General features: G+C 37.1%; 1 protein-coding gene across 1 annotated transcript in view; it reads right to left on the bottom strand.

The window, feature by feature from the left end:
* The window catches only part of LOC116848993, a 205,250-nt gene that overhangs the window by 49,314 nt on the left and 143,676 nt on the right, over window positions 1-12,260 (bottom strand). The window contains exon 2 of the mRNA XM_032825702.1: window positions 10,109-10,562. Coding sequence (XP_032681593.1) covers window positions 10,109-10,562 — 454 coding nt within the window. The remainder of the gene's footprint in view (window positions 1-10,108; window positions 10,563-12,260) is intronic.

Genomic DNA, 12,260 nt, shown 5'->3' with positions numbered 1-12,260 from the left:
CTTCTGTTTTCCTCTTCGTTACAAGCATGAAAGATGAAAGCACCGGGCGGAGGAAGCAAGTTTACAGGATATGCGGCGGCGTTTCGCGTAATAAGCTGCCGCCAGAAAGCGTCAAATTTTGCAGGAAAAATGTATTACGGTAATTTACATAATCCGCGGCTCAACGTTTCAGCGTCCGTTATTTCGCGTTATACGGTCGATGGCTACGGCTACGAACGATCGTTTCGTATGGCCGCGCTAATTCTCCTGTACGTAACCGCTGCGAAACGCGCCGCACGCATAAATTTGCGCGTGTAGGAGGATTACGTCTGTTTAATCAGCGAACGCGCCATTGTCGCGCTCACAATATCGGCGCGAACCAAGTTGGGCGCGAGGGTGAAATAAAAAAAAAAGTACATCTACGTCACGCACATACGCGCAAATATATACAAGTATTGTATGCACGCGAAGCGTATACAATGCGAGGGAGAAAATTCTGCCGTGACGGCACGTTCGCGCGTTATATGACACTTGAACGCGGTGAAATCGAGCGCCGAAATCGAAATATCACCGCGTATGATGTCCATAAGATATCTCGTCGCTTTCGTGCGCGAGAATTGTCGATAGAATAAACGTGTATGCATATATTCTCGATGTGCATATCATAGAGGCAGATCTGCTGCTTCATCAGGGACAGTAGCGGATTGAAATATGCTGTGGTCCCAAGCTACAACATAATATGTGGAATAATTAATTGTGTTACGATGAGTATTGTCGAGGTTTCAGTAGCCGAATTGATGCGGCGTCCCGGCAAGTGAAGAGCTCCAGGTTCGATTCCTGACTGAGACGATATTTTTCGCAATTATAATTTGAAATAAAAAATAGGTAATTTTTTAATTAGAAAGCGGGGGGTAATAACATTAATATTAAAAATTGGCATTCGGAGTCGATTTGACATGGAAAGTTGATTTACTGCGTACGTTTTAAAGACTGGAGGACTTCTTCGTTGACATTGTTAACATTATTATCCTCCCAATATTTAGTTTAAATATTCACTCCAACATCTGTATTAAACTCTTATTTGCCTAAAGATATACTTGATTTAAGTTGTAGACTTTGGAGAGCGTGTGCATATAGAATAATTAAGATCGATCATTTCTCCCTTTTTACAGGTAATAATAAATTTCAAACATCGGAATGAATGTTATATGTATATATTACTCTAGATGGGGAACTTTCTTTAGAAAACGCGAAATGACATGATTAATAATGATTTAAGGAGTATGCTTGGTTTATAGGATTCGAAAAATCGAAAAAATCTTTTTGTTCATTAATCGACAGCTTTAAATGTATAAAATAAAGCCCTAAAGTAGTTTTGATTAAGATTAGAATTTAGAATTTTGATTAAAATTAACATTGTTATTTAGAATCAAATAATGCAGCGCGCGGATAGAAATCAGAAACGTTTCGTGTTAGTTTGTCGACGGATTAATCTCAGGAGGCATCGCTCCAGCGGATAACAGCAGCTTATTTGGCTGTATGTTTCTTTAATGAGGGAAACAAAACAATTTCATACTATGGTAATTAAAATTGGAGAAACGTTCTCCATACTATGGTAATTAAAATTGGAGAAACAATAAAACTATATTTGGAGAAGAAAGACGAGACGCAAGAGAGATTGAACTCAACGGAGCATAAGACGAGTTTCACGTCGAAGGAGGCCAAAGTGGCTCAAAGAATGAAAGCAATAGCCAATCAAGATTTCAATAAAGAAGTCGAAGAATTGCTATATGTTCCAATAATAACAAATTAAAGGTAAATATAAGTTTTATGCATAAAACTTAATTCTGAAGCTTGAATCTCGAAGTCACATTGTTTAATTTGGCGTTGAAGAAAACTGAGAAACTAATAGACCGATCGAGTTGAAGTTTTGCATTATCTTTCAAATTAGGTTCTCTATAACGCAGACTGCGAATATTATGATACAGCTTTAACAGTTCTTTTTTCCATACTTCTGAACTGAGCTTATAAAAAGAACTGAGCTATTTTAAAAAGAAAATTATCGTCTTCAAAACGTTGCCATTTTGCCAATTCGAAAAATTATTTAACTTTCGTAGTTAAGAAAGTACTGTACTGTTGAAGACTGATAGCAGATTACAAAATTAATTCATTTTTTATTTGAACCCAACCTACACAAGAAAATCTTTCAACGCCTCAAAGATATTTTAATTTTATTATCTTAATTATTAATTCTTTTTGTAATATAAAAATATTATTTTGCACTTGAAATATTCTCCAATTATTAACAAAAATTTTGTAACAACATCCTTTAACAGACTTAAAAAGAAATCTTGAAAAATGACTATTTTTGGTCGTGTAGACAGAGCAGTTCTCTTAAAGCTCAAAATCAAAGCTCGTTTAGATAACGTAAATACAACTGTGTTTAAAGAAGTGTTTGTGCGTTCAGTATATTTCCACGTATTTTTATTAAAATTCTTTTCGTTTTATTGAAGATTCAGAAGTACATTGCGATAGTAGTATTTCTCTTTTGTAGGCTCAGAGGTAGAACAACTTTCGTTCGCGGCGACGAAAATTGCTCTTCTTTTTATCCTTTACTGTTATTGTATATATTTATCCTACTCTACTCTAAGATTAGTGCAATACGAGCCGAGAAGTATGATACAATCGACATAATGTCACGACACGAGGCAACGTTTTATTTACACGACAATCTCGCTCGCGTGTCTCGCAGAATTCTCCGCGCTGTGACACGCACTGTACCAGGAATAGTATAGGAAACTTTACTAATAATTCGTACGTGACATCATCCGCGCTGTAGTCCGCTTTCACGCCCGGTGGATAGGCGAATGCCTGCGCAAACCTTCGCGGTATGCATAAGCGCACTAGCGCGCAAAACATCTGACCTTTCACCGGTCTCTACTTACTTCGACCTCTCGTTGTGACACCCGGTACAGAACGCTTAAAAATTCTATCCACTTCCCGGTCGTGGTGTAACGATAAAAAATAATACTCTCGTAAAATATAACATCCGATAGCTGCAGACGCGACGAGAAACGTAACGTAAATCATGTCATATTAAAATTCATAAAAGAGTATCCTATATTATTATAAACTTGCGGTATCGCCTGACCTTTGACCGTTCCCGACTTAGTTTGATCTCCTGTCATGATTCTTACATGGAATTTCCGTCCACTCTTTCCTATTGTAATATACTCACAATAGAAGTTCTTGCGAGAAATAAATAACATGTGCGCGGCAATTATTCCGCTAGGATTAGATAAATGAATAATACATTTTTTAAATCATAATTGCATATCTGGATGGATTAACACTTTATATTTATACATTTTTCATATATGACTCATAGTATTCTCGAATATAGTAGGAGACCGGGACATGTTCGCAATACATAGAGAAAACATTGTAGTAAAAATTACAATACAATTTTAGTGGAATAGACTGACATTATTACAAAAATTATAATAAAACAGTAAAAATGACTATGATAATTTTTATTACATTTATGGTAATTCTTATTATTTTCTTTAATGTTTGGGATTACTTTTAATATGTCCTATTATAATTTTCATCATAGTGCCAGTCTCCTGGAGCATTAAAATTATATTGTAATTTTTACTACAATATTCTCTCGTGTGGAAGTAGATTCGTAAAATGCTTTGTTTATATATTTATCGTTAGAAAAACGGGGGAAACGAAATTGCATAATATTTTTTCTAGTACACATATTGTGTACTTTGAATCTCATTAAAATCGGAAAAATATTGTAGTTAAAAAAAACAAGTCACACATTAAAGAGGGAGCCGAGCTATATATACATATTGCATTAATGTAAAATAAAAAATAAATAATATAAATAAAAAAATAAAAATATAAATAAAAAAATAAAATAAAATAAAAATATAAATAAAAAAATTAATAAAATTTCCAATTAAAAAATTACTATATTCTGAATTTTTTTCTGAAGTAAGGTAGCAATAGTAAACTATACTTATCACAAAGCATGTTTTTAGGTATCTTTTAAATAATGGATATTAGAGAAAAAATATATCGTCTAAATCATATCTAGTATGAAAACAGAGGAAGGTTTGTCTTTATCTTTTTTTGCTACACCAAATTTTGCAAATGTAATCCTAATTCACAAATGCATTCCCTGATATAATGCACTGAGAAAACAATGTTTGATATTTGTAACTATATATAACCACACAGAGAAATAATCCCTATAAATTATGGCTCAAAAAAATTACTTTTTGATTAAATCCTATTATAATTTGGTAATAATAAACTTGTATAAATATTTTTTTTAAATTAGGCTTTTCGTATTGAAACAATCAAAAAATATGGCTAGAGCCTAAAATAACTATAATCTTATATAAATAATTTTTTCTCTCAGTGCAACATTTGAAACTTTCCATCAAGTGCATCATATATAAGATGTTCGTGAATCATAACTGTTGAGTATTTTAGAAATTTTCACTTTTTCAATAGTATTGTTAATAACAAAATACTTTATGACCAACAATAAGGATGCACAAATATTTTATATATGATGCACCTGAGCGAAAATTTCAAATGTCGCTAGGGAATGAGGCTGCATTTATAAAGTTTGGTGTATAGCGTGAATCACCACAATTAGTTGATAGAAAAGTTTTATCGTTAAAATTCTGAAAAGTTTGCGGCGATGCGACGGTTTCCTCCATAAACAAAATTTAATTTCGACAAACACCGTAGACACGCATATTTTACTCGCACGAGATTATCGTTTTATCCCTATGAAAAAAAAATATATATATATATATATGTATATATACTTTCTTGTAATGATGCAGATAATCAAGAAAAAAGACGTTCCGTATTTTCAGTATTGAGCAAAGGAACGGCAAATTCAGGATAGCGATTCGGGTGCGCATTACCGTCGTTGTTTCTGCCGCGTTAGACAACAGCACTTATGCAAATGAGATCAGAAAGCGCGCAGGCGCCTTTTAATATCCCTCGAGGCTGCTCTTTTAGTCCGCGTGCCCTTATCCCTCCTGGTTCTCTATTTCCCTCCGACCTACCTACACACCATCCACGTGTAAACGAGGGTTTAATGGAAGCCGCCCCAGTTCAGCGACTGGCTGACCTTAGAGGTACTTTAAATTATCTCGCGGCAACTTGTTACTACTGGAGGCGCCGCGACATTGTCGGTTGCTCGGTCGCAGCCGCCGCGAGGAGAAGAGAAAGAGAGAAAGACCCTGCGCCCAGGAGATGCCGATGGCCTTCTGTTTGCACAGCGTTGCTGCAAGATCCAGGGACTGCTTCCGGAACAGTGAAGTTTCCCCGGCGTCGTTTTACTTTAAACGCAAGTATGCCAGCGTATTTAATTCGGCTGTTATCGGAAATAGAGTCTGGAACTTGTCCGGACTTGCGAGCAAGTGTGACGCGAAATTAGATCTCGTACATAAGAGATGTGGAATTACGATTAAAGATAATTATGTGTCTGTCCTCGGCACATGTCCGTTTAAGAAGGTTCTAAGACTTACGGCCGATTGTTCCAACCTTAGTAAACTACCTGACAGTTAAATCATATGTCTATCTTTGTCTGAATTAAAGGAAAAACAAAGACAGACATATGATTAAACTATCAGTTAATTTACCAAGAAGTTGGAATGACTAGCATCGTATTTTTTTTCAGTGACGTACATTATAAGGGGACCACTCATAAACCTACTATTTATTTGACAAAATTGTGTTTCTATAGAAATTAAAATCTCTATCTTATTTAAAAAATAAGAAAGAAAAAATATTAAAGAAATAAAATATTTATTTTGTGGATGCTAAGAACATGTTTACTGAAATCTGAATCCTTTTATTCAAATGGAATAAACAATTGCTTTCATGAAAAGTTAAGATTTTAAGAAAATATATGTATTTTCCTGTTTGAAAAATATTTTATATTAGTATATAAATGTTAATATTAATAAAAATATTAATATTAAATAATATTAGTTAATATTAATAAAATGCCTTAGTATAAATATGCTATTAATAAAACAAATGTTATAAATAAATAGGTTATTAGTATCCGTCGAATAAATTTTTTTATCTCAGACATTTTCTCTCAGTGTACACGTTAGTATTTTTATCTAAATAACAAATGTTAATTTGAGAGACGAAGTTGAAAATCAATATTTTTAGACACACTTTTTTGTTGAAAGAGATGCTGAGAAGTCTCAATTATAAAATAGTAGTACAATACAATCAAAATCTGTAAACTACATGCACTATTCTGAATTTTTCTTGGACTTTTTGTAAAAATCGACGAAACATCGCATATTCGTTCGCAGGTCTTACAAAGAAATCCAACATTATATGCGGAGGCTTAAAATATTTATGCATAATGCACTTGAATAATGTGATACACCTTGAACACGATAAAACGGCAAAACAGCACGATAGATCAGTTAGATATTCAGAGGTACACCGTGAATACTGAATTGGATATAACGCGATGACGACTTAACGAAAGACAGCCGAGAGTTCCGGCGGAACTCATTAAAGTTAAATTAACAAGACTTCTGCTTTGGACAGATTTACTAATAGTCCTCAATGAGAATGCGCGCGCGCGGTGCGGTCAGCTGATTACAGCAAGATCGCGATAAGTCAGTCTTGGTGTTTCCTTACACTAAAACCGTTATTACGACGACGAGGGAGTAGAGTAGAGTAAAGTAGATTAGATATTTACTTGCGTTGAGATAATCCATTCAGTGTGCAGCGTGATTTGTAATGAGTCACAGACTCACTTGCATACACGCGCAGTGAGAGAGAGAGAGAGGGAGGAGAGAGGGAGAGAGACACAAATAATTATTAATTTAGTAACGCGGCGAGGCGGCCGCGCGCGGGCCGGCTCGTTTTCTGCCAATTTATCACCGTCATTTATCACCGTTATCACACCGTCAGACGTAATTCACCTTCGGATTAACGATGTCGGCCATTCGCCGGCATGGCTACGTGGCCGATGGCTTGCCGGCTAGGCGAACGGGAGTAAAGGGATATTAGAGGCATATGTAGTATCATGTTTTCACGGCAACCTTGTTATTGGTTAATCGTCTTAGGCAGCTTAGCGAGCCAGTATGACGCGTTCGACTACGTCGTTGAGGGACTTCGTAGCCAATATGAAGAAGGATTTTCGCGCTGGGACGTTTTCTCACTTCCCCTTCCTTTCTCTTCTTCTCTTTCTCTTTTTTTCTCTCTCTCATGAAGATTATCTCGGTGACGAGAGCTCGTCTTCGCCTCGAATTTAATCAGCACGCGCTTCCGGCTTGAGGCTTCGCCGTTTTGTGCACGCGATTTCGGCGCGGGGCTAAATATAAGCGCTCTTGCGGCCTCCACGAACATATCGGCTCTTAATCCTCGACGGGATAATCGAGCAGACGATCTCACGCGAAGAAGCGCTCTACACCGTTCGATTCGCGATCAATCTTAATCGATTTCACGCGAAATCCGACGCTATCCCCTATTTCTCTTTGTTTTTTTTTCATCTGTTTCGTTTCACTAAGGATGCCTGTGCCACGCTAATTGGCATGAGTTTTTTTTCGCTAATGACGTTTCTATCGGACGTTGGGGAATCATCGCGCGAATTAATATCACCGCGAAAATTGCGGATCGAGAACGGACTACAATGACATCCGTAGATACTAGTAATGCTCGCTCAAATACTGACGTGTCTCTATGTCGAGTTTAATCGCAATGCTCAACGATATTCCCCGAGGCAATTATACAAGTTTCTCGCAATAACGTTTTTGACAATCCACAAAGGGAATTTTCCTTTTACGACTCTCGCGACGAAAAGTCACGATGAGAGGAAAGGCTTTTGATGGTGAAACATTTTTCCCGTTTGAGAGAAGAAGCAAAGCACTTCCTTAATTAACATATCCTAACTTCACTCTGTTTTACTTAAATAAAAATTCGATAAGGTCACTGCAAACAATTTTGCGTTAAATTTAATATATATTACGTGTACCAACTTATCCATACTAATTTTAATTTAACACGAGACAGATATGTAAACAAGTAACACAACTTATCTGTACATTTTACATATAAAATATGTCACCAAGAAATCTGTCTCTCTCGTACATTTACATATACTTGGAAACATTTGAAAATTTATTCGCGGAATATAAAATTTACTCAAATGTAAAAAATTTTATTTTACAGAGAGATAAATTTTACTTCACAGAAATAAACCTTATATTCCGCATATAACTTTTCGAGTATTTTTTTTCCAGTATATAGATTGTATTATTTTAACACTTAGAAATAGTGAATATGAGCTCATGGTAGCAAATACTTTCGGTAGCCTAAGATAGAATACAAAATAACACAACGATAATACGTTAACCATCTACTGTCCAAATTAATTTCTCATATTTAAAAAAATTTTCATATACATAAGATGTTTAAAACTAAAATACTCAATACATATAAAGTAAAATTTTACTTTTCAAGTTTTTTATTTTTTTAAATAAAAATAGGGTGTGATTCTAAGGTCACGTTGAGCAGCTATTATCGCTGTCAACATATTAAAAAAAAGTAACCATATTATGACTTTCACGTTACATCAGTCAAAAAACAGGAACAACATTCATATATTGGAGATAAATAATGATGAAACTGAATTGTGACTTCAATGCCATAGTGGACAGTAAAGGGTTAAATTAACATACACATTTCTGCACGAATCGATTTCAACACAAATACACTGAGAAAAAGATATTCGGAAATTTACTTGTGAGATTTCTGCGAAATAAACTTTATGTTCCACAAATACATTTTCAAGTATCTTTTTCTCAGTGTACAAAATGTTTTTTACCGTAGGGTGTCATAACATGTTTTTAATTTTTCAATTTTGCCTCTAAATCTCCCATTTAATCGGGAAGAAGAAACGGATTCGCGAAAATTGCAGCTCGAGAGACTCTTGAGGGAGCCGGTAGCTGGAGAGTGTCGCAAACGGCTGCGAGCAAATTTAGCCTCGAGAGACTTCTTCGCGGAAAGATACGCGTGGTAAACTCAATCTTCTTTTTTTCGACGGGACAAAAGATGTAAAAAAGCTGAAGATGAAGGGATTTAATTTCTTATCATCGCGTGGCAATCGTGGGTAAAAACCAGTTCACACCGACAGCGACCGAGAATGACTGAGAATTCCGCGAACTGGGAATTGCTCTCTTTACCCATCGCGTATTATATGCCAGCGTTGTGTAAATATAACTGACGTAATGTTCGGAAGAACATAAAAGAAACGGTCGATCGTAATTTCCATTCGTTTTTCTTTTCACGCGATGTTAGGGCGCGCGAGCGCATAGGGCGATACGATGCTATGGACAGGTAGATTGGCGCTAAGCTATTGACGCGGTGCCTTAAGAGTATCGGTCGAGGAATCGATCATGAACTGACCTTTCCCTCGGCGTGTTGCAACGCGACTCTCCCTGTGGTGGCGTTTTACTCGCGCTTTTCGTGCCGTTGAAAAATTAACAGGCCGCGAGGCTATATTACAAAGAGCCTCTCTGATCCCGGTATAAGTGCGATCGACACGCCTCGCATCCTCCTTTACCTCGCGCTCTAATATTTCACCGTTCTTAATCCCATCTCCTTGTAGACGCGTACACCAGCGACTTCGCGTCTACGTGTAACTTCGCTCCGGCTATAATCGGATCACGATCTAATTTCGTATTTATGAACGGCGCCTTGCGGTCTACAATTTCGTGCTTCCCTCGCGGAAAGTTCAACGCGACCAGAAAAGATTATGCGTATCCTCTCCCCGTCGCCACGTGATAAGAAGTTCGAGTAATTAAACGTTAACGCGAGATACCTCTCGCCTCTTAAATCACACGGATATCGCGCTTTGGAGTTAACCAGGACAGAAACAAAACAAAAAAGTAAATAATGCCGAGTAACACTACGATGTGAAGCGTGCTTCGAGCGCAACAGGTTAAAATACCATACAAATGCAATTAAAGGTGAAAACACGGTCAATGGAGAACTGAAAAATGCAAGTCTGCTACGGTGAGAAAACGCGCGATGGAGGTAACACAGTTCGACGACTAACCTTTCCCTCTGCGCGCTGGAACAGGGCACCAGAATCTTCCCCATACTGTTGAGCTTCCCCTTGGGATCGCAGAGATTCCCGGAGGACTGAGTGCGTCGGCCAGTGAGGCCCTTTCCGTTGTGCCTGCTCAAATTCGAGCCCATTGTTGGCTCCTCGATCGCGGCCTGGTTTGCTTGCTCGTCCTCGCGCCGATTCACGGCATTGCCAGGAGTGTTCTCCTTATTCGGCCAATCGAAGTACCTGTCGACGTTCTTGACATTGACCCTGCAGGAGATCGGCGGCGGGGGTGGCGCTGGTCTGTTCCTCTTGCCGCCGGAAACGGCCTGCAACTGCGGCCGACAGCCGCGGCGACGACTGACGGATTGCGGCGACTCGGTGCTGCTCACCGACAGCCGCTGCACCTTCCAGCCCTCCTGACCACCGCTGGTCGACGGCACCGTCACCACTTCCTCACCTGAAATGTGACATTAAAGTGAACATTAAATGATTGTTAGTCATAGGTTATTCTAATATTTTAATGAAAAATAAAATTAAGCAAAATTAAATGATTGTTAGTCATAGGTTATTCTAATATTCTAATGAAAAATAAAATTAAGTAAAATTAGAAGTCATAGTAAATGCTGGAACATTCTGACTTTACAAATGTACTACGAAATGTATGACGGTAACAGTTCCAACATTTATTCGCTATAACATCTTAGAAGTTGGCAGTTCAATATCAAATGTATATTTGTTAGATCTGTACGTTTATTCTTCTTTTAACTTTCGAAGCGATTGGAATGGTTACTTCAAAGAAGTTATGTTGAGGGAACGTTAAATAAGATTTTATGTGAGCAGAGAAAGTAACGAGATGTGTAATTTTCGTAGTTAATTCATATATCTTAGTAATATTAGGATATTTATTTGTTCCCATTAGTGGCAACTTGAATAAATATGGTATAAGATGATATAAACCTATTTCTAAAAAGAACACGTGATTTGTAAATTTTATTTATTACAGAATTAAGAGTTAGAGAGAAATAGTAAGAAATAGTACTAATGCCATAACTTGGCCCTCCGTAATTTATTGAATAATATAAATATGAATCATCAGCCTATAAATTGTTTAGTAATTAGCTATGATTGGTCAAGTAACTCACGTTATTTGATTTAATTCTTACGAGCCATTTGATAATACGGTTAGTTTAATGTGTCAGGCGAAAAAAAGATGTCTGTTTACTTTCTAAGTAAAGTTTGTAAGTGTTTGTGTTGCGAGAGAAGAATACTGTCGAAGCCTCGGTAACCGAATCGGTACTGTCCGCACGGAAAAAAACAACTCCGTTGGTGTAATTGAATTTTCTGTTACTTGGGGACCAGATGAAAAACTGGACTGTAGGAACAGAAAGATTTCTGTAGGAGGTTTCCACTTAACCAATTGCTCTCAGTTATCTCAACTAAGTTTTAACACTGTATGTTCAGATGAATTTTTTCGCTCACAGTAAGACATTTCTCGTCAGTGAATTTTTTGTCTGGCCCGCATTTAGTTGCACGCATAAACTGAAACTTTTTCCATGTAAAATATGTAGTATTTTTTATATTTTATATTATTATCTATAATTATCTATTATTATCTATTATTATCTATTATCTATTATTATCTATAATTATCATTATATATATATATATATATATTGTCGTGCCCGTGTTGCCAGGACACGAAAAGAGTTCGAGATCGGTGATGCGGGCGCGGCAGGGTGTGTGGCGGTGGAAGAATTGTAGTAAAGGTTTTGACTACGCCTTGTAGTGTTAAATATAAAAAAGGTTTATTTAAATTGTACACTTGTATGAGTTTTAATTACTACTCCCGTACTTATGAGTTAATATGCGAACCGCGCGTAAGTCACGTATGACGCGTATGTCGCGGCGAGAGACCGAGATGTTAAGCCTGACGCGAGTGGTCTCTCCGCTTTTTTATAGTATTGTTTTAGACTTGTCGGAGGGGGTGCCTGGCGACAAGAACATTACCATATTTGGTAATGGTTCGATGCGTTTGGAATTGAGGTCTTAAATGCGGAATGTGCAAGGTGGTGCTTATCGCAGCACTTGCACATCGCTTCCTTGTTGTGGCGCAATTGAAACAATTCCTCGAGAAGTGTTTCGAAAGCGCTGGTAC

This window comes from Odontomachus brunneus, unplaced genomic scaffold (genome assembly GCF_010583005.1).
Source record: "Odontomachus brunneus isolate Ranch 3 - 2012 unplaced genomic scaffold, Obru_v1 Obru_scaffold_103, whole genome shotgun sequence".
Lineage (NCBI taxonomy): Eukaryota > Metazoa > Arthropoda > Insecta > Hymenoptera > Formicidae > Odontomachus > Odontomachus brunneus.
The sequence above is the reverse complement of the archived record's forward strand: the minus strand, read 5'-3'. Positions and strand labels throughout refer to the sequence as shown.